We start from the raw sequence: 27508 nt of genomic DNA on the forward strand, positions 1-27508 counted from the left end.
TCGCAGATGGAGTAGTCCTGCAACACCCTAAGTTCTTAATGTTCAGCATTGTCCTGTGATCGTAAAAAGACAAAAACCCCTTTGGTTAGCTCCCAAGAGGCTGCTGCGTCTGAATGCGCCACCATCTTACCGGAATTTTGCTCTTCCTATGCTAAACTCCTGTGTATCATAATACTTTATACTTCATTGTTGCCAAACAATTGATACTAGAACATACAATCATCACAGTGATATTTGATTCTGCGCTTCCTGCTCCCTGGATTACAAATCAACAGTAAATATTAAAAAATTAAATTATAAATCATAAATAGAAAATAGAAAATGGAAAGTAAGGTAGTGCAAAAAAACCAAGACGCAGGTCCGGACATTTGGAGGGTATGGCCCAGATCCGGGTCAGAATCCATTCAGCAGTCTTATCACAGTTGGAAGGAAGCTGTTCCCAAATCTGGCCGTACGAGTCTTCAAGCTCCTAAGCCTTCTCCCAGAGGGAAGAGGGACGAAAAGTGTGTTGGCTGGGTGGGTCGTGTCCTTGATTATCCTGGTAGCAATGCTCCAACAGCGTGCGGTATAAATTGAGTACAAGGTTGGAAGATTGGTTTGTGTGATGTGCTGCACCGTGTTCACGATCTTCTGCAGCTTCTTTCAGTCTTGGGCAGGCCAACTTCCCTACCAGGTTGTGATGCACCCTAGAAGAATTCTTTCTACAGTGCATCTATAAAAATTAGTGAGAGTTTTAGGGGACAGGCCAAATTTCTTTAGTTTTCTTAGGAAGTAAAGGTGCCGTTGGGCCTTCCTGGCAGTGGACTCTGCTTGGTTGGACCAAGTCAGGTCATTTGTGATATTGACCCCAAGAACTTAAAGCTTTTGACCTGTTCCACTTGCGCACCACCAATGTAAATGGTGTGGTTCACTACTCTTTCTGAAGTCAACAACCCTCAACGTCAGCAAGGCGAAGGAATTGGATAGGTAATTGTCTACACACCATGCCACCAGGTTCTTAATTTCCTCTGTGTACTCAAACTCATCATTACCCAAGACACAGCCTACAATTGTTGTGTCATCAGCAAACTTATATATTGAGTAATTAACACAAAGCACATTTTTAGTTCTACATTCCTAGACTAATGCGAGCTATTCATTATTATCCAGGTTTGCCTTAAGTTTTTAAGTCCCCAAAGCAGAACACCAGCGGGCTGAGAACTGAAGAGATAGCAGACAAGTGTCAACGCGCATGCGCATTGGGAAGGCGTGGTTTCGGGCTGCGCCTGCGCGGTGAATCAGTTGGCTGGAATTTGAAGCACGACGCGGGCGGCGCGCGGCAGAGGTTCGCGTCTGGTCCGTTACCTTCGGCTCGTCGCTTACCAGCAGCTATGGCTGGGTGCGAGCCCGTCGAGGAGCTGCGAGAAGATGTCCTGGTCGATTTCTTGGTGAAGAATGGTGGCCGCGTGATGAACAAGGAGCTAGTGCAGCGGTATAAAGGGTTTATCAATGCCCCCGATCCGCAGCAAAAATGTGAGTATACCGCTCCCACAACATTCCCACCTCACACCTGGCTGGGGTGTTGGTATGTATGTCGTGTACGTCAGGGCTCTTGGCTGCATGAGTGGTCAACCGGAGTGTCAATCAATGTCGGAGCGCCCCGGACTGCTCGTATCACGTTGGGCGAGGGTGGTCTTTGGAGGCGCCAGAGTTAAGTGCCGGATAGGAATTGGTGTGGAAGGCACGGTGCCTGGCATGTGGCACCGTGAGCAATTTAAAAAGTACTGGCTTGGCTGTCATTATGTTCCTCTGGATGTATTGCTATTCATCGTTAGATATCTGAAAGGGGTTTGCGTTGTTTAGCCAAAACCCTTGCGTTGAACTGTATAAACTCACCGGTATACCTGCAATGTTGCCAATTTGGAGAGAAGCATTGGTCACTGGGCGGGTAACACTGCCAAGGGTGACTATATATCCAGGTCGTGATGACCAATTTGGTTTAGATTTTTGTTTAATATGCTTGGCTTCAATGTAGTGTGGGATATTGAAAAAAAATCTAGTGTTTTGTAGTTGCGGCAACTGTCCATTGCCTGCGATTTGATTGCGGTCCTTATTTCGATTTGTAGGGCTGGCAATATAGTTACTGTCTTCTGACATTTAACAAGTTGTATTTGTATAGTGATTTTGTTTTTTTAATGCGTTTAATGTCCCAAGATGTTTATCAAACAAATTTTGTAACGGAGTCATATAGAAATATTGGAGACAAATAATCAAAAGTTTTGGTTAAGAAAAATGTTTTATTAAGTATAGAGCGGATCAGATTTTTAAAAATTCTTTACTTGTAAAACGATCTCGATATTGATTGAGGTTACCGGTGAAAATGCCTTTAGTAATGGAACTTGGGAGACTGGCTAGGAGGTCTTTCAAATAGTCAAGGCTACAGGTAACCAGTAGAACCAATGATGGAGTCAAGTAACATTGTAGAAGTACAAATATATTCTTGCATTAAAATTAAAAACACCACCACTGGCTTTCTCAGTATTGAACTGGAAAAATCACTTCTCATTAATGCATATTGGACATGCAGTGTGAAGTGGATTTTTGAGTGGGTGACAGAATTGCACTTGGATATCTGAGGAAAGAGCGTGATGAAAAATTAGAGAAAGAAAATAAATGTTAATACCTTAAGCTCAAAGTCTAAAACTTATGTACATGAATTAAAAAGAAATATGTTGAGATTTGATCAGAGAAAGAACTGCAAGTACTGAAATCTAAACTTAAACTTATTTGGATGAAAAAATCTTCTATGTGTTATTTTTTAAAAAGTTGATTATTATAATAAAGTGTCTCAAAATTTATTGCTTCCCAGTGAATTAGTGCAGCATTGCTCACTCTGAAGAGACATAGCTGGAAGCTGTTCCACAGAAATGCTTATCCTGAGTTTATTTATAGTGTAAATGTTAGATGGTGAAAATGTCTACCAGTGATGTACCAAAAAATATTGGGCATATTAGGGTTTGTATTTTCAGATACATTTTTGTTTGACAATAGACAATAGATGCACTAGTAGGCCATTTGGCCCTTCGAGCCAGCACCGCCATTCACTGTGATCATGGCTGATCACAATCACATTTGCTATGATTAATGTGGAAAACAAAATTAATTTTTTAAGATTAGATTATGAGGACACTCAGTCCTCGTTTATTGTCATTTAGAAATGCAATGATACAATGTTCCTCCAGTATGATATCACAGAAACACAAGACACATCAAGACTAAAACTGACAAAAACCACATAATTGTAACATATAGTTACAACAGTGCAAAGCAATACTGTAATTTGATAACAGCAGACCATGGGCACAGTAAAAAAAAAGTCTCAAAGTCCCGATAGCCCCAACATTTCCCGCAGACGGTAGAAGGGAGAAACTCTCCCTGCCATGAGCTTCCAGCGCCGCAAACTTGCCAATGCAGCATCCTGGAAGCACCCGACCACAGTCCGACTCTGAGTCCATCCGAAAACTTCAAGCCTCCGACACCGAGCACCATATCTACCGAGCGCTTCAACCCCGCCCCGGCCACCGAGCAACAAGCAAAGCCGAGGATTTGGGGCCTTCCCCTCTGGAGATTTCGGATCACACAGTAGCGGTGGCAGCGAAACAGGCATTTCCGAAGTTTCACCAGATGTTCCTCCGTGCTCTCATGTCTGCCTCTATCAAATCAGAATTATGCACGGCATCCTACTTGACATAACAGATATCATCACTGGAGAGGCCCCGCGCGCTGCGTCACGCCGCCATCTTCTCCTCCTCCTCCTTTGGCCCACAATCCAGTTAAAAATACGTTTTTAGAAAGTAAACAATAAATACACAAAACTTGGCTTCACAAAACATGCTTATGTAAGAATTTCTTAAATGTCCCTGATGTATCTGTCCCTACCATCATTCCTGGCATTGTAGTCCATGTACTTATCATTCTCTGCAAAAAAACTACCTCTGATGTTCCCCCTATAATTTCTTCCAATTATCTTAAAATTATGCACGATTAACCATTGCCATCCTGGGATAAAGGCACTGTCTATCTACTCTATTTATCTGTAAACCTCTATCAAGTCACCTCGTGTCCTCCTTCATTCCAAAGACAAAATCCCTAGCTTACTCTTCTTTCCTCATAAGACATCCTGCCAAGCCTCTGGACCACATCTTCCAAAAAAAAAGCGCCCAGAACTGAACACAAAACCTCAAGTGTGGTGTAACCAGAGTTTTATGGTTCTTGCACTCAATCCCCTAATTAATAAAGCCAAACACACATTATGCTTACTTAACCACCCTATCAACTTCTATGGCTACTTTGAAGGATCTATGGGCATGGACCCCAAAATCTCCCTGTTCCTCCACACTGCTGAGAATCCTGTCAATAACCTTGCAGTCTGCCTTCCAAGTTCAACCTTCTAAAGTGTACTACTTTACATCCCTCCGGATTGAACTCCATCTGCCACTTCTCAGCCTAGCTTTGCATCATATCAGTGTTATGTTGTAACTTATGACAATCTTCTACACTATCCACAATACAGCTAACTTTTATGTAATTGCAAACTTATTAACCCACCCTTCCACTTCTTCATTTAAGGCATTTATAAAAATCACAAAGGGCAGAGGTCTCAGACTAGTTCCCTGCAGAACGCCACTGGTCACCACATGACAGACAAAATACACTCTATCTACTCCCACCTTCTGTCTTCTGAGGGCAAGCCAATTTTGATAACACGTAGCCAAGTTTCCTTAGATCACATGGTTCCTGACTTTCCGAATGAGTCTACCATCTGGAACCTAGTCAAACGCCTTACTAAAATCCATGAGGAATATAGGTGTAGGAGAGAAGAAAGACTATAAAATATCTTTGGCAAGTAAAGTTATGAAAGACTCCAAGCTAGTCTATAAGAATATCAGGTGCAAGAGGGTTGCCAGAGGAAAAAGTTGGTCCTGATGGGTACCAAAGGAGTAAATGAGCACTTCCCATCTGCATTCACCAAGGAGAAAGAAATAGAAAGTAATGAGTTCAGGTGGGGGGTATATTGGTGGTGAGGGGGGCAGTTGTTTAGATGACATGGAATGTATAAGGGTTGATAAATCCTCAGAGCCAAATGAAATCTATCCCAGGATACTTTTGAAAGGAAAGAAGAAGCTAGCTGGGTTTCTGACGGATATTTTGCAACTTTGTTAGGTGTAGATGAGGAGCCAGAAGACTGAAGGATAACTAATGTTCCTTTATTTAAGAAGCATAGCAGGGATAAGCCAGGCCGATGAACCTGGCATCAGTGGTATAGAAATTACGAGGGGTGTGTTACGTACACGCAACCCTGGGGAAAGTACCGGTTACATGCATGCAACACTAAAAGTATCAGCAGCAATAGAACACACCTGGAGTCTGGTTTTGCTGTTAACAATCACTATTTTATTAGCAACTACGTAATATAGTCACTTAAAGCAGGTAAACCAAGAGTCACACACACAAAATGCTGGTAGAACGTAACAGGCCAGGCAGCATCTACAGGAAGAGGTACAGTGGATGTTTCGGGCCGAGACCCTTCATCAGGACTAACTGAAAGAAGAGATAGTCAGAGATTTGAAAGTGGGAGGGGGAGGGAGAGATCCAAAATGATAAGAGAAGCCAGGAGGGGGAGGGATGGAGCTAAGAGCTGGGAAGTTGATTGGCAGAAGGGATGAAAGGCTGGAGAAGGGAGAGGATCATGGGACGGGAGGCCAAGGGGGGAAGAAAGGGGGAGGGGAGCACCAGAGGAAGATATAGTGAGAGGGACAGAGGGAGAAAAAAGAGAAAGAAAGGGGGGAAAAATAATAAATAAATAAGGGATGGGGTATGAAGGGGAGGAGGGGCATTAACGGAAGTTAGAGAAGTCAATGTTCATGCCATCAGGTTGGAGGCTACCCAGATGGAATATAAAGTGTTGTTCCTCCAACGGCGGGAGGAGCCTTCCGGTGAAAATGATATTGTATTCGTTAAATAGGGGCCGTGGGCAATTCTGATTTGATAGAGACAGACGTGAAAGCACAGAGGAACATCTGGAGAAATTTCTGAAACACCCGTTCGCTGCTGTTATTACTGTGCGATCGAGAATCTTCTGGAGTGAAGGCCTCAAAATCGCCAGCTTTGCCTGCTGTTGGCGACCGAGATTGAGGTCAAGTTGCTTGGATAGAGATGGTGCTCGGTACTCAGTGTCGGAGAGCTGATTGGAGGCTCGAAGTTTTCGGACGACTCAGAGCCGGACAGTGGTCGGGCATGGTAGGGAGAGTTTTTCTTCTCCTGTCTGTGTGAGATGTGGGACATTTGAGAGACTTTGAACTTTTTACTGTGTTTATGGACTGTTCTTTATCAAGTTGTGGTATTGTTGCACTGTTGTAACTATATGTTATAATTATGTGGTTTTGTTAGTTTTTTCAGTCTTGGTCTGTCCTGTGTTTTGTGATATCACACCGGAGGAAATATTGTATCATTTCTTAATGCATGCATTACTAAGTGACAATAAAAGAGGACTGTGTGTCTTCATAATCTAATCTAATCTAACCTGAGTGTGGCTTCATCTTGACAGTAGAGGAGGCCATGGATGGACATATCAGAATGGGAATGGGACGTGGAATTAAAATGTCTGGGCACTGGGAGATCCTGCTTTCTCTGGCGGACAGAGTGTAGGTGTTCAGCGAAACAGTCTCCCAGTCTGCGTCGGGTCTCACCAATGTATAGAAGGCCACATCGGGAGCACCGGACGCAGTATATCACACCAGCCGACTCACAGATGAAGTGCCGCCTCACCTGGAAGGACTGTTTGGGGCCCTGAATGGTGGTGAGGGAGGAAGTGTAAGGGCATGTGTAGCAATTGTTCCGCTTACAAGGATAAGTGCCGGGAGGGAGATCAGTGGGAAGGGATGGGGGGGACGAATAGACAAGGGAGTCGAGTAGGGAGCGATCCCTGCAGAAAGCAGAAAGAGTGGGGGAGGGAAAGATGTGCTTAGTGGTGGGATCCCATTGGAGGTGGCAGAAGTTACGGAGAATTATATGTTGGACCTGGAGGCTGGTGGGGTGGTGGGTGAGGACAAGAAGAACCCTCTCTCTAGTGGGGCGGCGGGAGGATGGGGTAAGAGCAGATGTGCGTAAAATGGGAGAGATGCATTTGAGAGCAGAGTTGATAGTGGAGGAAGGGAAGCCCCTTTCTTTAAAAAAGGAAGACATCTCCTTTGTCCTGGAATGAAAAGCCTCATCATGAGAGCAGATGTGGCAGAGATGGAGGAATTGCGAGAAGGGGATGGCATTTTTGCGAGAGATAGGGTGGGAAGAGGAATAGTCCAGGTAGCAGTGAGAGTCTGGAGGCTTATAGTGGACATCAGTAAATAAGCTGTCTCTAGAGTTAGAGACAGAAAGACCAAGAAAGGAGAGGGAGGTGTCGGAAATGGACCAGGCAAACTTGAGGGCAGGGTGAAAGTTGGAGGCAAAGTTAATGAAGTCAATGAGATCAGCATGCGTGCAGGAAGCAGCACCAATGCAGTCATCGATGTAGACGTTTAAACTCAGGTGGTAAGAGTTCAGTCTTACGATGGTATGTAAGAAAGTTCAGTTCAATCCTCAGGTTAATTAATGCAAGATATTTGTAATCCAAAGGCAAATGTTGTGAGAAGGCAATTACATCGATATTCCACAGATTCCACGACAGCAATACAAAATAACAATAGCAGTAGGTTTTATCTCCGAAGTTGTTCCACTCCACACACGAAGTATCACCAACAGTAGCTTATCACAATGGGGACCATCTTCAAGGGAACCACCACCCAGGCAAGGGTCGACACACCGGTAGGTACCACACGGTTACCCCAAACACAACGTGAAAGCCACTTATCCAGTTCCAGGACATACGAAATAACTCCAACAGTGATTTGCCACAGGGGTGCCTTTCTCAGTAAACTACCACACCCAGACAAAGGGTAAACACACATGTAGTATTCACAAAGGTCTCCCCTCACCAGAGAACCCACTCCTGTGGATTAACTATGTGACAATCACACTTTCGTATTCGAATGGAATCAAACTCATCCTTACGGGCTACTTGGGGAGAAGCCAAACAGTGACCTCTTTGTCACTAGGTTGCTTCTGTTTCAAACCTTCCTCTCCCCTCCTCTCTGCAAACTTCTTCTAATTGCAGCATTGCAGCATTTGTGAGAGTCAATTATCAATACTCTGGATGGATCTCAACTCACCCCTTTGGGCTACTGAAAGTTTAAACCAGCGACCTCACTCACTGGTGTCTTTCATTGATCGAAACCAGCTTGACTCTGAACTGTGTGTTCGTGTGTGTCTGTAAGAGGATCATCTGACCTTGCTTATTCAAAACAAGCCGTGGGAAACCATAAACATTCATTGTCCATCAAACAACTCCTCCTCTTTCACCATAGCAACCAAGCAATTTTGTAGTCAGCAGAAATCCAAAAGTCAGACTCATTCTCTCGGTGTTTTAAAGTGACAGAAAAAATGAACTCTGGAGATATATAACAGGCCACGAACTGATCAATCACTCTAAGGTAGAAGGAATCAATTTTAGAAACATAGCAAATTTATTTTTCAACATAGTCCCCTCCTACATTTACACGTTTAGTCCAGCGGTCGTGGAGCATACGGATCTTGGACCACAGATGGGTGATTGATAAGTTCGTGGCCTAAGGTAGAAGGAGATGAGTATACAGCTCTCATTACATGCATATGCAGTTCAACTCTTTGAGTGATTATGCAGAAAGTTTGAAGTTAATAACTCATCTCCTTCTACCTTAGGCCATGAACTTACACCTCGTATGGGAGAAAATTCTAAGGGACATGATTAATGTAAATTTGAAAAAGCAGGGATTGATCCAGGGAGAGTTGGCATGGCTTTGAACAAAGGAAATCCTCTCTCAATAATTGAATTTTTGAGGAGGTAACCCAAGAATATTGAAGCAGGTTGGTAGCCTTATCTGTATGAACTTGAGTAAATCATTTAACAGGGTCCCATGTGGTAATCTAAAATGTTAAAGCACATAGGACAAGGCAGCTAAAATTGGCTTGGTGATAGGAGGTATAAAAGAGTGGTGGAAAGTTGTTTTTCTGTTTGGAAGTCTGACCAGTGATGTACCACAGGGATCAGTGCTAGGATCCTTGTTGTTTGTAATGTATATTAATCACTTGAATGTGAATGTAGGAAAAATGATTAAGTTTGCTGATGATATGGAAGTTGATGGTGTTAGGTATAGTGGGAAAACTTGTCCAAGGCTACAGCACAATCTGGATTAGTTGGAGAATAGGCAGAGTTTTTGGCAGATGGAATTTAATTTGAGCAATTGCAATGTGATGTATTTTGAGATGAAATAGGGTAGGACATGGACACAAACAAGAGAAAATCTGTGGATGCTGAAAATCCGAGCAACACACACAAAATACTGGAAGAACTCAGCAGACCGGACAGCAGCTGTGGAAAAAAAGTACAGTCAGCGTTTCGGGCCGAAACCCTTTGGCAGGATTGGAGGAAAAAAAACGAGGAGTGGATTTGAAGGTGGGGGAGGGGAGAGAGAAACGCAGGGCGATAGGTGAAAGTTGGAGGGGGAGGGATGAAGCAAAGAGCTAGGAAGTTGATTGGTGAAAGAAGCCATGGAAGAAAGGGGTGGGAGACCACCAGAGGGGGGTGTGCCTCTACTCTCCAACCCCATCCACCTTCCGCTCACCATTTCCCATCCCCTTATCCCTCTCTCATGTTATCTCCTTGCCCACCCATCACCTCCTTTTGGGCTCCTCCACCCCCCTTCTTTCTTCCATGGCCTTCTGTCTCCTTCACCAATCAAATTCTTAGCTCTTTGCTGCATCCCTCCCCCCTCCAAGTTTCACTTATTGCCTGGTATTTCTCTCTCCCTCCCCCCACCTTTGAAATCTACTCCTCAGCTTTTTTTCTCCAGTCCTGCCGAGTTCCGAAAGCATTTTATGTAGGACATGTACACTCAGGGTGCCAAGAAACACTGATGAACAAGGGAGACCTTAGGATTCAAGTCCCTTGTTCATTGAAAGTGACAACGTGAGTAGGTGGTGAAAAAGACATTACGTAGTTGCCTTCGGAGGTCCAGGCATACAATATAAAAGTTCAGATACAATGTTACAACTTTTGACTGCTCTTGGAATACAGGTATCCCCCACTTTTCGAACATTCACTTTACGAAACCTCACTGTTACGAAAGACCTATATTAGTACCCTGTTTTCGCTTTCAGAAGATGTTTTCACTGTTACGAAGAAAGGCAGCGCGAGATAAAAAATCAGTGCGCGATAAAAGGCAGCGCGTGCCCCGGATTCGGAACGGCATTGTTGAAACACGTTGCATTGAGCAGCCGTTAGCAAGATGAGTTCTAAGGTGTCGGAAAAGCCTGAAAGAGTAAGGGTGTTACACTTAGCGTAAAACTAGACATAATTAAGCGTTTCGATCGTGGTGAATGAAGCAAGGACAAAGTGAGTTTGGCTTGTGGAAGTTGAAAAGGTTTTGGCATCCCGTGACCAAGAACTGATAGATGAAGAGCTGATGCAAGTGGAAGAGGAAAGGATGACAATCGAAACTGAATGCAGTAGCGAGCGGACCGAAAGTGAAATTGTCCAGGAACTGAACGTGAAGCAACTGCGTGAGATTTTTGCTGCAATGATAAAGTATGACTTTAATTTTGAAAGGGTACGTAGGTTTAGGGGATATTTGCAGGATGGTTTGAGTGCTTACAAACAACTGTATGATAGAAAAATGCGCGAGGCTCATCAGTCAAGCAAGCCTTCCACGTCAGCCGCAGCAGACGACGAACCTCGACCTTCGACATCGAGGCAGGCAGTCATAGAAGAAGATGAGCTGCCTGCCCTGATCGACGATGAGATGACACCGCCGTGTCCCACCACCCCAACACCCGGGCCCCGGACAGATACTGTACCGATTCGCGAAGAACGCAGCAGTAGCTGGGAGGCACACAGCACATCTTTAAGGAAAAAGCCAAAATAAACATGTTAATTAATTAGGTGCTGCCTAGCACGTAATTGTCGGCCCAGATCAGAGGCGATGCAATCGTCTCTAATCTGCGCCGGCATTTACGTGCCGGGCAGCACCTAATTAATTAGCATACTTATTTCGGCTTTTTTCTTAACGATGTGCTGTGTGCCTCCCGGCTACAGCTGCGTTCTTCGCAGCACTGTATCAGGTCGGCGGCCCGGAGGGTGGGGGCCGCTGAACCACCCAGCCTGCGACGACTCAGTCTAACACACCATCATCAGTGTGCTCGGCGCTGTTTCCCCAATTCCGGTAAGTGATACTACACTGTACATACATTACTTCTACTTTATATAGGCTATGTATTTTTACGTGTTATTTGGTAGATTTGGCAGCTTCATAGTTTAAAGGTTACTGGAAAGCGCGTTTACGCCAACAGCGCTTGCGTGAGATTTTCTGCCGGGAGCGCTTGCGTGAGATTTTAACTACGGGGATCTGTGCAGGCAATCATTGTAGAGAAGTATTTCTACTTTATATAGTGTTACATGCTCAAGGAGATCTTTTTTTTTGTGAGAATGATGTAATGGTCTTTTGGAGGTCACCTGATGTGATTTTCCCGCCGATGTGAGGTCACGTGATGACATGTGCCCCGTGACTATATAAGGGTAGACCCAGGTGACGCAGTTAGTTTTTGAGTTTATAGATTTCCAGGTAGAACGTGTTGTGCCTCCGTTTCTGTTGCGTGTTTGTTTTTGTGACGCAGTTTCATTTTTAAAACGGAAGGTGCGTTCTCTTACAAGATATTGTATTATTGAACTGGAAGTTTGTGGCTGGAAGTGCCAATTTACTCAATTCCGACAGTTTTGAAGGGAGAGTGAAGAATTCATCGAAGTGAAGGATTGGGAGAAGTTGGCATTGTTTGGCAGTTTAATAAAGAATCAACCTTATTGAGTCTTCGTTGAAGAGAACCTGCATCGAGATAACTCTTGCAAAAAGGCAATGAGTTCATGCAAAAAGGTACTCTCTCTCTCTCTAAGGGAATTTAAGGTCAGTCGATTTAAACTGTTTATTTTCGGCATCGGGAATCCTGTGGACAGAACCTGCAGTAAAGGTGCGTCGGTGAAGAAATCCTTCTTCGGAGAAGTCTCTCCCAATTGAATGCGTAAAGCTGTTGGACTTTCGAAGTTATCGCTTTAAGAACTATATCTGACTGTATCGCTTTAGGAACTGTTTCCGCATTTGACGTTTGAGAACCAGAGCCGAGTGGGGTTGATGAACGGCTGCGTACCTGTTAGCCTCCGGTTAAAGTTTTCCGTTGCTTTTTTTCCTTATCGTTTATACGTGTTTAATAAATGTTTGGTTATTTTTATATAACCTGTCTTGATTAATATTCATTGTTGCTGGTTACGTAACAATAAGCTGTGTATTTATCATATCATTCCTGCTTTTACTATATGTTACTGTTATTTTAGGTTTTATGTGTTATTTGGCATGATTTGGTAGGTTATTTTTGGGTCTGCGAACGCTCACAAAGTTTTCCCATATAAATAAATGGTAATTGCTTCTTTGCTTTACGACATTTTGGCTTACGAACCGTTTCGTAGGAATGCTCTACCTTCGGATGGCGGGGGAACTTTGTGCAGCGCTGGTTGTCATGCTAAAAGATGGTGTGGTGCTGGAGAGGATGCAGAGGAAATTCACTTGGATGTTGCCTGGATTGGAGGACTTTCGTTATATGGAGAGGTTCGAGAGGTTGGTCTTATCTTCCTGGAGCAAAGGAGACTGATGGGTGATGTGATAAAAGTTTACAAGATTATGAGAGGCACAGATGGAGTACGTAGAATATTTCTCCCATGTGGTTGAGGTGTCGAAATCAAGAATCCGTAGGTTTAAGATGAAAGGAAAGAGTTTGAAATGAGAGAAAAAATTCTGCTAAAGGAAGAAATGGAATCAGATACAATCACTACATTCAAGAGGCATTTGGGCAGACACTTGAATAGATGTGAAAATGGGTTTAGTGTCTAGCAATGTAGTGGTAGACAGGGTGGGCCAACGAGCCTGTTACTGTGCTGTACAACTCCAATTAAAACACGCAAGGACTTTGAGAATATAGATTAGATTTTACATTTGCTGCCAACTGATTAGCTAACTTCTTATTATGTTTCCCAAAGATTTATATTAATACTGGGTAAGTATTTGGTAATTGGTTTATCATTAGCGCATGTACCAAGATACAGTGAAAAGCAGTGTTTTGCAGGCTGTTCAGATGGATCATTCCAAACATAAATACATTGAGGTAGTACAAAAGGAAAAGTAATAACAGAATGCAGAGTATAATGTTACCTTACAGAAAAAGTGTGGTGTAGGTAGGTAAAATATAGGGATGCACAACATACAACCAATCAATCACACTAAGCCCACCAAATATATATTTCTGCTCTTCACTCTGAGCTTTAAGCATATCCATATGGGTCACGTAGATTGATCCTATCAGACAATGAGTTGGAAGGTTTACACTGGGGTAGGCTGTTAGGTTTCATTTGGGTAAACCACATCATCAGCCGCCGCCTTATCTGTGGGCTGTCATTCTGACGGAAAGCAAAATTTAAGTGCACAGAACATAGTTCTGAAAACTTGCACGGAAGTTAACAAGACCAAGGCTTCTCAGGTGATAAAGTGCAGCAGCATGTCAGGCAAAATAGAACCTTGTAAGTTTAATGGTTTTTGTTTGGCAGCTTCAAAACATTGTGGTCAGTCAACTAACCAATAAGTATGTGACTTTTAGAAAAAAAATTGCACTAACTTTCAGAAACATTGCTGCAAAATCTCAAGTATTATTTATAAACCTCATTCATTCTATACTGGCCATACACTGTACTTGTAAGCACATTTCAATATGCACAGTGTGAACTTGTTTAAAATTTGCAGTAACCAGAGGTAAAGTTTGCATTTGAATCTGAGGTTATAAGGCTACTACAGGCACTAGAGATTATCAGAATATGTGGAACAATTACATTAAAGCAAGCTCAATTATTTTAGATGAATGGCTGGATGATTTTAGTTGGGAATAAACAATACAATTTGGAGATACACTATCAAGAAAGAACTGCAGGAAATTTTAAAATCAAATAAGCAATGCCAACCTCAAATGTATTTTGCAAGTGTGTATCCACTGTATTACAAATTCAGTATTAAATTCAATGAGGATATGTTTTTTAGGATTAGAATCCCAGACTGCTGTTGAGTGTAATGAACATATTTCAGTTAAATAATTCCATCAATCTCAAAGGCAATGCTTTTAATTCTATAATTGTTTGCTTGGTAGCAGTTGAACATTAAAGCGGGCTACTAATAAACCAGCATTTGCCTTTGTAACATTGACTAGTAACATTGTTATCGGGTTGTGTGTGGTTAAGATAAAACATCTGACAACTGCTTCCATGGAATGATTATTTGAAGCGTGTTTCCTCTGAACGGTGCTGTACTGTTGGTCTCAAATGTGTAATCCACAATTGTCTGAATCGAATGTGTGTTCTGCCAACTGAGTAGAGCGGTTTTTAAGGGTGCATCTGTGGTCCATTCTTACATTGTCACTGTATCCTTTATAATAAGAAAGATCCTCCTGCTGTATCATTTTGTTTGCTCACCAGATGCCTCAATAATATTAAATTTATCAACTGAAAATATGAATTTTCTTGAAATGTGAGCTCCATAAAATTAATATTGAGAATGTTGATGTTTGCTTGCTTTGTGCCCTGCCTCTTTTTACTACTTAGATATTATCCTGCATTGCCTTTTGTTAAATTTATTTAATTGAAAGCCAGTTGGAGCAAATTGGGGCAATAATCCACATTGTGTATTAGTGTGCACTTCCTTAGAATGGTCATCATAGAACACAGGAAAATGGGAGCAAGATTTGCCTACTTGGCCCCTAAACTTGCCCTGTCATTTAATATGATATCCCTAATCTACTCCAGACCTTATCTCTGTTCCAGATCCCCATAGTCTTCATTTCTTTGATCTTTCAAAAGGTTATCAGTCTTTATTTTAAATATTTCCATAAATTTTTTGTTTGCATTTTTATTCCTGCTATCTTTGCACTTATATTTAGCATGTAATGCAATATTAAAATACATTTTAAATACTGTAGATATAAACTTGCCTCAAACTGGCAACACTTCAACTCAGCCCCCCTTTATAACTTTCTGATCATTGACTTTCTGAACAACAGACTGCAATCAATATGATTATTTTCAACACTGGTGCCTCACAAGGCCATGTCCTCAGGACGAAGGCCAGAGTGTGTGCTGTTGCATTTGTCAATGATTCTAAGGCAAGGATAGTTGAGAGCTTCAAGTTCCTAGGTACAAACATCATCGACTGTTTGTCCTGGTCTAACCATGTAGATTCTACCTGGAAAGCACAATAGTATCCCTACCATCTTCAGAAGACTAAGGCAATTGGGCATGGCGCCATTCATCCTCACCAATCTTTTTTTATAGAAACATCATTGAAGGCATCCTATCTAGATCCATTGCGGCTTGGAATGGCAACTGGTCTGGCCAAGACAGTAAGAAATTGCAGAAGAGTTGTGACAAAACTCACTGCATCATGAAAAATAGCTTCCTTTCGTTGGACTTTGTCTACACTTCTTCCTGCCTCAGAAAACCAGCCAACATAATCAAAGACTCCACCCACCATGAACATTCTCTCTTCTCCCTTTCCCATTAGCCGGAAGATACAAACGCTTGAAAACACATACCATTAGACTCAAGGACAGCTTCTGTCCTGGTCTTGAACTCTTGAACAGGTGTAGTGGGCAGTACTAAGGAGAAGAAGGTACAAGGGAAATTGAAAGGCCTAAAGGTGAGTAAATCACCTGGACCAGATGGACTAGACAAGAATTCAGAATGAAGTAGCTGAAGAGAGTGTGGAGGTATTAGTAATGATCTTTCAAGATCACTGAGTCAGGGAGGATATTGGTTTGTTATAGTTGCATGTACCAAGTTGCATGAAAACTTGTCTTACATACTGTTCATACAGATCAAAACAATAATAGGTTGCAGAATACCAAGTGCAGCAGATACTGAGAAACTGCAATGCAGATAGACAATAAGGTGCAAGATTATAACGAGATAGATTGTGAGGTCGAGTGCACTTTATTGTACTAGGGATCCATTCAGTAGTCTTATAATAGCAGAGTAGAAGCTATTCTTGAGGTTGGTGTTACATATTTTTAAATGTTCTGCTTGATGGAACAGGGGAGAAGAGAGAACGTTGAGGATGATGGGGTCTTTGATTATGCTGGCTCCTTTACTGAGGCAATGAGAAGTGTAGAGAGAGTACATAGAGGGGAGACCTATTTCCACAATGTGTTGAGCTGTGTTACAGCTCTGCAGGGTTCCAGAGGACTGGAAATCGCAGATATATTGCTACTGTTTAAGAAGGGAGGGAGGGATGCAAATGGCAGTAAATTGTAAGCCTGTCAATGATTAGAAAGATTTTACAGTATATTAATAATAAAATTTTGGAGCACTTGGAAGTATATGATAAAGTAGAATCTGTGCCAACCAATTGGCGGGAGTGTTCAAGGACGTCTTCAATCTCTCGCTGCTGTAGTCAGAGGTTCCCACCTGCTTCAAAAGGCAGCAATCATACCAGTGCCCAAGAAGTACAGGGTGAGCTGACTCAACTACTATCACCTGTTAGCACTCACATCTACTGTGATGAAGTGCTTTGAGGGGTTGGTCATGGCCAGAAGCGACTCCTGCCTAAGCAAGGACCTGGACCTGCTGCAGTTTGCCCATCACCACATTAGATTTGCAGTGGATACAATGTCACTGGCTCTCTACTTGAACTTAGATCATCTGGACAATAGCAATACCTAAGTTTGGCTTCTGTTTGTTGATTATAGCTCAGCATTCAACACAATCATGCCCTCCATACTAATCAACAAGCTCCAAAACTTGGGCCTCTGTACCTCCCTCTACAACTGGGTCCTTGACTTCTACATCAGGAGATCACAGTCAGTATGAATCAGAAGTAACATCTCCTCCTTATTGGCAATCTACACTGGCATACCACAAGGATGTGTGCGTAGCCCACTGCTCTACTCTCTATATTCATGACTGTGTGGATAGGCACAGTTCAAACACAATCTATAAATTTGCCCATGATGCACTATTTCAGATGATGATGAGGAAGTGTACAAGAGTGAGATAGATCAGCTAGTTGAGTGGTGTCACAACAACAACCTTGTACTTAACGTCAGTAAGACCAAGGAATTGATTGTGGACTTCAGGAAGGGGAAGTTGAGGGAACACATACCAATCTTCATCGAGGAATCAGCAGTGGAAAGAGTGAGCAGTTTCAAGTTCCTGGGTGTCAACATCTCTGAAGATCTATCCTGGGTCCAGCATATTGATTCAATTACAAGGAAGGCATGACAACAGCTATTATTTCATTCAGAGTTTGAAAAGACTTGGTATGTCACCAAAGACACTTGCAAATTTCAGGAAAAAATTGCAGAATTTTTAAATTTTTAAACTCAGCCAAGTCCATCGTGGGCATGAGCCCCCTCAGCATCGTGGACATCTTCAAAAGGCGATGCCTTAAAAAGGTGGCATCGATCATTAAAACCATAAGACCATAAGCTATGGGAGCAGAATTTTGCCATTTGGCCCATCGAGTCCGCTCCACCATTCAATCATGGCTGATCAATTCTCTTTTCCCTTCTCAGCCCCACTATCCAGCCTCCTCCCCATAACCTTTGATGCTGTGTCCAAACAAGAACCTGTCAATCTCTGCCTTAAACACGCCTAACAACCTGGCCTTCACAGCTGCCTGTGATAATGAATTCCACAAATTCATCTCCCTCTGGCTAAAGAAATTTTCTGGACAGGACCTATAACGAGGTCATTACACCGAGGATACCGGAAGAGAGAAGGGGGGCGACAATGAGGAAGGAAAGGATGCTTGAAGTACAGGAGACCCCGGGGGATGTACCTTTCATAAACAGGTTCACCCTCTTGGAAGCTGTCGGGACAGAAGACACTGCCAGCTGGAGAGGCGGTCAGGTCTGCAAGTCGAAAATTGGTGCTGAAGCAAAGCCGAGGAGACAGACGTCAGGCAGAGCCGTGGAAGTAGGGGACTCCATATTGAGAGGTACAGAAAGGGGTTTCTGTGGCAACAAGCGGGATTTAAGGATGGTGTGTTGCCTTCTTGGTGCCAGGATCCAGGACATCACGGACCGATTACAGGGAATCCTCAAGGGTGAAGTGGTGGTGCATGTCGGCACAAATGACGTGGGAAAGAAGAGGAAAGACATTCTACAGCGTGACTTCAGAGAACTCGGAAGAAGGCTGAAAAGCAGGACTTCCAGGGTGGTTATCTCCAGTTTGCTTCCAGTTCCTCATGCTGGAGAGGGCAGGAACAGGGAGATAATGGATCTGAATGTGTGGCTGAGGAACTGGTGCAGGAAGCAAGGATTTACATCATTGGACCACTGGGGTATGTTTTGGGGTAAGGATGAATTGTACAAAAGGGACGGGTTGCACCTTAGTAGGTGGGGGACCAGCATTCTGGCAGGCAGGTTTGCCACTGCAACACGGGTGTGTTTAAACTAAGTAGTTGGGGGGGGGGGGGAGGGGATGAACTGGAAACATAAGGATGGAGTTAAAGGGAAAGTGAGAATAAGAAAAGTTAAGAAAGGTAACAGAATCAACAGGGTAGAAAGCTCAAGAAGGGATCGTACAGTATGGCCAAATGAAATAAGAATTGATATGAAAGGGGAGGGGAGTAATGAATTAAAAGTATTATATGAATGCACGGAGTATAAGAAATAAAGTAGATGAGCTTGAGGCACAGTTGAAAATTGGCAAGTATGATGTTGTGGGAATAACAGAGACATGGCTTCAAGTGGATAGGGCCTGGGAAATGAATATTCAAGGGTCTACGTCCTATCGAAAGGACAGACTGATAGGCAGAGGGGGTGGAGTGGCTCTGTTGGTGAGGAATGATATTCAGTCCCTTGCGAGGGGGGACATAGAATCAGGAGACATAGAGTCAGTATGGATAGAACTGAGAAATTCTAAGGGTAGAAAGACCCTAATGGGAGTTATCTACAGGCCCCCAAACAGTAGTCTAGATGTAGGGTGTAAGTTGAATCAAGAGTTAAGATTGGCATGTCGCAAAGGTAATGCTACAGTTGTTATGGGGGATTTCAACATGCAGGTAGACTGGAGGAATTAGGTTGGTACTGGACCCCAAGAAAGGGAATTTGTGGAGTCCCTCCGAGATGGATTCTGAGAACAGCTTGTACTGGAGCCTACCAGAGAAAAGGCAATTCTAGATTTAGTGTTGTGTAATGAACCGGATTTGATCGGGGACCTCGAGGTAAAGGAGCCATTAGGACGAAGTGACCATAATATGATAAGTTTTAATCTACAAATTGAGAGGGAGAAGGGAAAATTGGAAATGTCAGTATTACAGTTGAACAAAGGGAAATATGGAGCTATGAGGGAGCAGCTGGCCAAAGTTCAATGGAACAGTACCCTAGCAGGGATGATAATGGAACAATAATGGCAAGTATTTCTGGGAATAATGCAGAAGGTGCAGGATCAGTTCATTCCAAAGAGGAAGAAAGATCCTAAGTGGAGTAAGAGGAGGCCGTGGCTGATAAGGGAAGTAAAGGACAGTATAAAAATAAAAGAGAAGAAGTATAACATAGCAAAGATGATTGGGAAACTTTTAAAGTGCAACAGAAGATAACTAAAAAGGCAATACGCGGAGAAAAAATGTGGTAGGAAGGTAAACTAGCCAAGAATATAAAGGAGGATAGTAAAGGCTTCTTTAGGTATGTGAAAAAGGAAAAAAATAGTTAAGACCTAAATTGGGCCCTTGAAGACAGAAATGGGTGAATTTATTATGGGGAACAAGGAAATGGCAGACGAGTTGAACAGGTACTTTGGATCTGTCTTCACTAGGAAAGACACAAACCATCTCCCAGATGTAATAGTGGCCAAAGGACCTAGGGTAATGGATGAACTGAAGGAAATTTATATTAGGCAGGAAATGGCGTTGGATAGACTGTTGGATCTGAAGGATGATAAGTTCCCAGGACCTGATGGTCTGCATCCCAGGGTACTTAAGGAGGTGGCTTTAGAAATCGTGGATGCATTGGTAATCATTTTCCAATGTTCTATAGATTCAGAATCAGTTCCTGTGGATTGGAGGGTGGCTAATGTTGTCCCAATTTTCAAGAAAGGAGGGAGAGAGAAAACAGGGAATTATAGACCGGTTAGCCTGATGTTAGTGGTGGGAAAGATGCTGAAGTCAATTATAAAAGATGAAATTACGACACATTTGGATAGCAGTAACAGGATAGGTCCGAGTCAGCATGGATTTACGAAGGGGAAATGGTGCTTAACTAATCTTCTGGAATTTTTTGAGGATGTAACTATGAAAATGGACGAGGGAGAGCCAGTGGATGTAATGTATCTGGACTTTCAGAAAGCCTTTGATAAAGTCCCATATAGGAGATTAGTGGCCAAAATTAGGGCACATGGTATTGGGGGCAGAGTACTGACATGGATTGAAAATTGGCTGGCTGACAGGAAACAAAGAGTAGCAATTAATGGGTCCCTTTCGGAATGGCAGGCGGTGACCAGTGGGGTACCGCAGGGTTCAGTGCTGGGACTGCAGCTGTTTGCAATATACATTAATGATTTAGATGAAGGGATTAAAAGTAACATTAGCAGATTTGCAGATGACTCAAAGCTAGGTGGCAGTGTGAAATGTGAGGAGGATGTTATGAGAATGCAGGGTGACTTGGACAGGCTGGGTGAGTGGGCGGATGCATGGCAGATGTAGTTTAATGTGGATAAATGAGGTTATCCACTTTGGTAGTGGAGAATTAGGTAAAGCAGATTATTATCTAAGTGGAGTCAAGTTAGGAAAAGGGGAAGCACAACGAGAACTAGGTGTTCTTGTACATCAGTCACTGAAAGCAAGCATGCAAGTACAGCAGGCAGTGAAGAAAGCTAATGGCATGCTGGCCTTCATAACAAGGGGAATTGAGTATAGGAGCAGAGGTCCTTCTGCAGCTGTACAAGGCCCTGGTGAGACCATACCTGGAGTACTGTGTGCAGTTTTGGTCTCCAAATTTGAGGAAGAACATTCTTGCTATTGTGGGAGTGCAACATAGGTTCACAAGGTTAATTCCCGGGATGGCGAGACTGTCATATGTTGAAAGATTGGAGCGACTGGGCTTTTATACACTGGAATTTAGAAGGATGAGAGGGGATCTGATTGAAACATATAAGATTATTAAGGGATTGGACACGCTGGAGGCAGGAAGCATGTTCCCGCTGATGGGTGAGTCCAGAACCAGAGGCCACAGTCTTAGAATAACCATATAAGACCATAAGACAAAGAAGCAGAAGTAGGCCATTCGGCCCATCGAGTCTGCTCTGCCATTTTATCCTATTTAGTCTCACTGCCCCGCCTTCTCACCATAACCTTTGATGCCCTGGCTACTCAGATACCTATCAATCTCTGCCTTAAATACACCCAATGACTTGGCCTCCACTGCTGCCCGTGGCAACAAATTCCATAGATTCACCACCCTCTGACTAAAAAATTTTTTTCACATTTCTGTTCTGAAAGGGCGCCCTTCAATCCTGAAGTCATGCCCTCTCGTACTAGACTCCCCCATCATGGGAAACAACTTTGCCACATCCACTCTGTCCATGCCTTTTAACATTCGAAATGTTTCTATGAGGTCTCTCCTCATTCTTCTAAACTCCAAGGATTACAGTCCAAGAGCGGACAAACGTTCCTCATATGTTAACCTCTCATTCCCGGAATCATTCTAGTGAATCTTCTCTGTACCCTCTCCAATGTCAGCACATCCTTTCTTAAATAAGGAGACCAAAACTGCCCACAGTACTCCAAGTGAGGTCTCACCAGCGCGTTATAGAGCCTCAACATCACATCCCTGCTCCTATACTCTATTCCTCTAGAAATGAATGGCAACATTGCATTCGCCTTCTTCACTACCGACTCAACCTGGAGGTTAACTTTAAGGGAATCCTGTACGAAGACTCCCAAGTCCTGTTGCATCTCAGAACTTTGAATTCTTTCCCCATTTAAATAATAGTCTGCCCGTTTATTTTATATAACCATTTAACAATTACAGCACAGAAACAGGCCATCTTGGCCCTTCTGGTCCGTGCCGAATAAAGGGTAGGCCATTTAGAACGGAGTTGAGGAAAATCTTTTTCACCCCGAGAGTGGTGGATATGTGGAATGCTCTGCCCCAGAAGGCAGTGGAGGCCAAGTCTGTGGATGCTTTCAAGAAAGAGATGGATAGAGCTCTGAAAGATAGTGAAATCAAAGTTTATGGGGATAAGACAGGAACTGGATACTGATTGTGGATGATCAGCCATGATCACAGTGAATGGCGGTGCTGTCTCTGAAGGCCGAGTGGCCTACTCCTGCACCTATTGTCTATTGTCTGCATTTCTGTTTTAAATGGACACCTCTCTATCCTGAGACTACCCCACCATGGGAAACATGCTTTCCGCATTGACTGTGTCTAGGCTTTTCAACATTTGAAAGGTTTCAATGAGATCCACCTCCCCCCCCCCATCCTTCTAAATTCCAGTGAGTACAGACCCAGAGCTATAAAACACTCCTTGTATGGTAACCCTTTCATTCTTGAAATTATTCTCGTGGACCTCCTCTGAATCCTCTCCATTGCCAGCACATCTTTTCTTGGATGAGGAGCCCAAAACTGTTCACAATACTCAAGGTGAGGCCTCAATGGTGCCTTGTAATGCCACAGCATCAGATCCCTGGTTTTGTATTCTAGATCTCTTGAAATGAATGCTAACGTTGTATTTGCCTTCCTCACCACCAACTCTATCTGCAAGTTGACCTTTAGTAGGTTCTGCACAAGGACACCTTAGTCCCTTTCCAAGTTTTGGATTTTCCTGCCCCCCCCCTTTACAAAATAGTCTGCACATTTATTTCTTCTACCAAAGTGTATGACCATGCATTTTCCAGCGTTGTATTTCATTTGCCACTCTCTTGCTGATTCTCCTAATCTAAGTCCTTCTGCAACCTTCCTGTTTCCTCAACTCTACCTGCCTGTCCACCAACCTTCGTATCATCTGCAAACTTGGCAACAAAGGCATCTATTCCATCATGTAAATTATTGACATTCAGCATAAGAAGAAGCAGTCCCAACACCAACCCCTGCGAAATGCCATTAGTCATTGACAGCCAACCAGAAAAGCATCCATTTATTCCCACTTGCTCCCGCCTACCAATCAACCAATGCCCTAACCATGCCAGTAATTTGCCAGTAATTTTCCTGTAATACCATGGGTTCTTAAATTGGTAAGCAGCCTCATGTGTGGCACCTTGTCAAAGGCCTTCTGAAAATCCAAATATACAACATCCACTGCATCCTCTTTATCTATCCTATTTGTAATCTCCTCAAAGAATTCCAACAGGTTAGTTAGGCAAGATTTACCCTTCAGGAAACCACACTGACTTTGTCCTATTTTGTCGTGTTACCAAATACTCCATATCCTCATCCTTAACAATTGACTCCCAACATCTTCCCAACTACTGTGGTCAGGCTAATTGGTCTATAATTTCCTTTCTGCTGCCTTCCTCCTTTCTTAAAGAGTGAAGTGCATTTGCAGTTTTCCAGTCCTCTGGCACCATGCCAGAGTTCAATGATTTTTGAAAGGTCATTACTAATGCCTCCACAATCTCTACCACTCCCTCTTTTAAAGCACTAGGGTGTAGTTCACCTGGACCAGGTGACATATACCCTTGGGTCTTCCAGCTTTTTGAGCACCTTCCCCCTTGTAGTAGTAACTGCACTCACTTCTCTTCCCTCACACCCTTCAACACCTGGCGCACTGCTTGTGTCTTCCACAGCGAAGACTGATGCAAAATATTTATTTAGTTAATCTGCCATCTCCTTGTCCCACATTATTATTTCTCTGGCCTCATTTTCTAGCAGTCCTGTATCCACTCTCGCCTCTCTTTTATTTTTTACATACTTGGAAAAAGCTTTTGCTATCCACTTTGATGCTGTTTGATAGCTTGCTTTCATATTTCATCTTTTTCCTCCAATTGATACTTTAGTTAATCTCTGAAGGTTTTTAAAAGCTTCCCAATCCTCTGTCTTCCTACTAATTTTTGTTTTGTTGTATTCCCTCTTGCTTTAAATTAACTTTGACTTCCCTTGTCACCATGATTACTATTTTGCCATTTGAGTTTTTCTTTGTTTTCAGAATACATCTATTCTGCACCTTACTTATTTTTCCCAGAAACTCACGCTATTGCTGCTCTGCTGTCATCCCTGCCAGCAGCTCCTTCCAATTTACTTTGGCCAACTCTACTCTTATACCACTGTAATTTTCTTTACTCCACTGAAATACTGTTACATCGGACTTTACTTTCTCCCTATCAAATTTCAAGTTGAACTCAATCATATTGTGATCACTGTCTCCTAAGGGTTCTTTTACCTTAAGCTCCCTAATCACCTAATCCAGTATAGCTGATCCCCTTGTAGACCCAACGACAAACTGCTCTAAAAAGCCACCTCGTAGACATTCATTAACCTCACTCTCTTTAGATCCATTACCAACCTGATTTTCCCAATCGACCTGCATGTTGAAATCTCCCACGATTATCGAAATCTCCCATGATTATCATAATCTCCCTTTTGATATGCCTTTCCTATTTCTCGTTGTAATCTATGGTCCACATCCCAACTACTATTGGGAGGCCTGTATATAACTGCCATCAGGGTCCTTTTACCCCTGCAGTTTCTAAACTCAACCCACAAGGATTCAACATCTTCCCGTCCTATGTCACATCTCTCTACTGATTTGATGCCATTCTTTACCAGCAGAGCCACGCCACCCCTCTGCCTACCTTCCTATCCCTCCGATACAATGTTTAAGTTTGGACATTCAGCTCCAACTACAACTATCCTTTAGCCATGATTCAGTGATGGCCACAACATCATACTTGACTACAAGATCATCCATCTTATCTCTTGTACTCCATACATTGAGATGTAACACTTTGAGTACTGTATTTGCTACCCTCTTTGATTCTGTGTCCCTAATGCACTGATACTTGCCCTGCTGGCTGCAATTTGCCCCATCATCTGCCTACCCTTCCTGACAGTCTGACTGTACACTATCTTTGCTTTTTTTTACCATCTGCCCTATCCTGAGTCCCTTCACCTGTTCCCACCCCCCTGCCAAATTAGTTTAAACCTTCCCGAACAGCTCTAACAAACCTGCCTGCGAGAATATTGGTCCACCTTGGGTTCAGGTGCAACCCATCACTTTTGAACAGATCATACCTCCTCCACAAGAGATTCCAATGATCTAAGAGCCTGAAGTGCTGCCCCTGCACCAGCTTCTCAGGCACGCATCAATCTGCCAAATCATCCTGTTTCTACCCTCACTGGCGCATGGCACAGGCAGCAATCCAGAAATTATTACCCTGAATGTCCTGCTTCTCAGCTTTCTACCTAGCCCTTTAAATTCTCCTTTCAGGACCTCTTTGCTTTTCCTTCCTACGTCATTGGTGCCAATATGTACCAAGACATTTGGATGCTCTCTCTCCCTCTCCAAAATGCTGTGGACACGATCCGAGACATCCCTGACCCTGGCACCTGGGAGGCAACATACCATCCGGGTTTCCCCTTCACATCCATAGAATCTCCTGTCTTTTTCCGTGACTAATGAGTCCCCTATCACTACTGCTCCCCTCTTCTCCCTCTTTTCCCTTCTGCACCACGGACCTATGCTTAATGCCAGTAACCCAGTCTCTGTGGCATTCACCTGGGAGGTCATACCTCACAACAGTATTCAAAGTGGTGTACTTAGTATTGAGAGGAATAGCCCCAGGGTTGCTCTGCACTAACTGCGCTAGCACATTTCCATTTCTCCTGACAGTCACACAGCTACTCGCCTCCTGCAACTTGGGGTTGATGACTTCCCTAGTGATTAAGGACCCCATAACCAAGGACATTCCCTCTTCTCATTGCTATCATCGAGGAGGAGGTAGAGGAGCCCAAAGACGCACACTGAATTTTTCAGGAACAGCTTCTTCCCCTCCGCCATCAGATTACTAAATGGAAAATTAACCCATGTACACTGCTTCATTTTTTTTGTATTACTAATTTAATCATTTATGTATATTTCTTACAGTAATTTATAGTTTTTATTATTATGTGTTACAATGTACTGCTGCCATAAAATAACAAACAATCATGACATATGCTGATATTAAAGCTGATTTTATTATGGCAAAGTGTGCACAGTTTTGTAAAGAGAGAGCTTGCCCGTAAATCTGTTGGAATTCATTGGGAGGTAACGTGCCAGTCAGATAAATAAGCGTCAGTGGATGTTGTTTACTTGAATTTTCAGAAGGACGGTAAGAGCCCATCTGTTAGAGGCATGTTATGAGCATGGAAAAAAAGTTGGCTGACTGCCAGAAATCAGAGTGGGGTCATTTCTGGGATAGTTTCCAATGAAAGCTTGGAGGTGTTGTGGATAGTGTGGAGGGGTGTCAGAGGTTCCAGTGGGACATTGATAGGATGCAAAACTGGCTGAGAAGTGGCAGATGGAGTTCAACCCAGATTAAGTGTGGAGTGGTTCATTTTGGTAGGTCAAATATGATGGCAAAATATAGTATTAATGGTAAGGCAGTGTGGAGGATCACAGGGATCTTGGGGTCTGAGTCCATAGGACGTTCAAAGCAGCTGCTCAGGTTGACTCTGTGATTGGGAGGGCGTACGGTGTATTGGCCTTCATCAATCGTGGAATTGAATGTAGAAGCCGAGAGGTAATGTTGCAGCTATATTGGACCCTGGTCAGACCCCACTTGGAGTACTGTGCTCAGTTCTGGTTGCCTCACTACAGGAAGGATGTGGAAGCCATAGAAAGGGTGCAGAGGAGATTTACAAGAATGTTGCCTGGATTGGTGAGCATGCCTTATGAGAATAGATTGAGTGAACTCGGCCTTTTCTCCTTGGAGTGACGAAGGATGAGTGGTGACCTGATAGAGGTGTATAAGATGATGAGAGGCATTGATTGTGTAGATAGTTAGAGGCTTTTTCCCAGGGCTGAAATGGTTGCTACAAGAGGACGCAGGTTTAAGGTGCTGGGGAATAGGTACAGAGGAGATGTCAGGGGTAAGTTTTTTACTCAGAGTGGTGAGTGCGTGACATGGGCTGTTGGCAACGGCAGTGGAGGCGGATATGATAGGGTCCTTTAAGAGACATTTAGATAGGTACATGGAGCTTAGTGAAGTAGAGGGCTATAGGTAAGCCTAGTAATTTCTAAGGTTGGGACATGTTTGGCACAACTTTGTGGGCCGAAGGGCCTGTATTGTGTTGTAGGTTTTCTATGTTTCTATGATCAGTAGAGTTTGCAGAGGTCAGTGTT

The 27508-nt window shown here is 43.2% G+C and overlaps 1 protein-coding gene across 2 annotated transcripts in view; it reads left to right on the forward strand.

Moving 5' to 3' along the window:
* Positions 1-1293: 1293 nt before the first annotated feature.
* The window catches only part of LOC134336866 (ankyrin repeat domain-containing protein SOWAHC-like), a 68314-nt gene continuing 42099 nt past the window's right edge, over positions 1294-27508 (forward strand). For both annotated transcript variants that reach the window (XM_063031459.1, XM_063031468.1), the window contains exon 1: positions 1294-1512. In XM_063031459.1, coding sequence (XP_062887529.1) covers positions 1371-1512 — 142 coding nt within the window. In that variant the 5' untranslated portion in view covers positions 1294-1370. The remainder of the gene's footprint in view (positions 1513-27508) is intronic.

This window comes from Mobula hypostoma, chromosome 2 (assembly GCF_963921235.1).
Source record: "Mobula hypostoma chromosome 2, sMobHyp1.1, whole genome shotgun sequence".
NCBI classification, from domain to species: Eukaryota; Metazoa; Chordata; class Chondrichthyes; order Myliobatiformes; family Myliobatidae; genus Mobula; species Mobula hypostoma.